This window comes from Aptenodytes forsteri, unplaced genomic scaffold (genome assembly GCF_000699145.1).
Source record: "Aptenodytes forsteri isolate BGI_AS27 unplaced genomic scaffold, ASM69914v1 Scaffold120, whole genome shotgun sequence".
NCBI classification, from domain to species: Eukaryota; Metazoa; Chordata; class Aves; order Sphenisciformes; family Spheniscidae; genus Aptenodytes; species Aptenodytes forsteri.
Genome location: NW_008795938.1, coordinates 4,269,111 through 4,269,761, shown reverse-complemented (window position 1 = coordinate 4,269,761; position 651 = coordinate 4,269,111). Strand labels below are relative to the sequence as shown.

General features: G+C 65.6%; 2 protein-coding genes across 2 annotated transcripts in view; one reads left to right on the top strand and one right to left on the bottom strand.

Moving 5' to 3' along the window:
- The window catches only part of TMEM8B (transmembrane protein 8B), a 10,710-nt gene extending 10,490 nt beyond the window's left edge, over positions 1-220 (bottom strand). The window contains exon 1 of the mRNA XM_019473633.1: positions 205-220. Coding sequence (XP_019329178.1) covers positions 205-220 — 16 coding nt within the window. The remainder of the gene's footprint in view (positions 1-204) is intronic.
- The window catches only part of TAF1C (TATA-box binding protein associated factor, RNA polymerase I subunit C), a 17,760-nt gene continuing 17,327 nt past the window's right edge, over positions 219-651 (top strand). Inside the window, 1 exon segment of the mRNA XM_009285240.1 lies at positions 219-231. Coding sequence (XP_009283515.1) covers positions 219-231 — 13 coding nt within the window.

Below are 651 nucleotides of genomic sequence, written 5' to 3'. Positions count from 1 at the left end.
GTGGGCCGTTTAATGGGGGCCAGGTGGTTTTCCAACGGCGGCTACCATCTTATTATAATAAATTATATTTATCTTATAGAGGAGGTGTCCGGGAGAGGGTGTCTGGGCACCGCCTGCGGGGATGAGGGCATCCCGACTGGAAATGATCTCATCACACTTCCCCAAACTCCCCCGACATCATCATCCCCAAACCCCTGACATCACCATCCTCCTTGGCCATGGCGGAGGCAGGTGGGTGACTCGCGGGCACAGCCCCCCTTCCCCGGGGGTGCTCTGCCCTGCACCAGCCCCCCTCCTGTCCCGTCCCCCTGTCACGGAGCACCCCGGGAGCTGCAGGGGGAGCAGACGCCCAGCGGCCCCTCCCCAGAGCGCAGCCTCCCTCCAGGCTGGGCTGGGGGTCCCCTCCCCAATGCAGACCTCCCGGGGCATGGCTCCGGGGCCGGCGCCCCTGGCATAGGGACCGTACGAGGCCCGTGGTCCCTCCAGGCACAACCCGGTCCTGCTGTCCTTGGGAAGGGGACAGGGGAGCCTGTCCCCCCCAGGATATTCCCCAAAGGCTCCAGGGTCCCACCAGAGCTCTGTGGGACAAAGATCTGTCCCCTGTGAGCGACACCAGCGGGTGTGGGTACCCACGGGGGTGCTGGGCCAGGC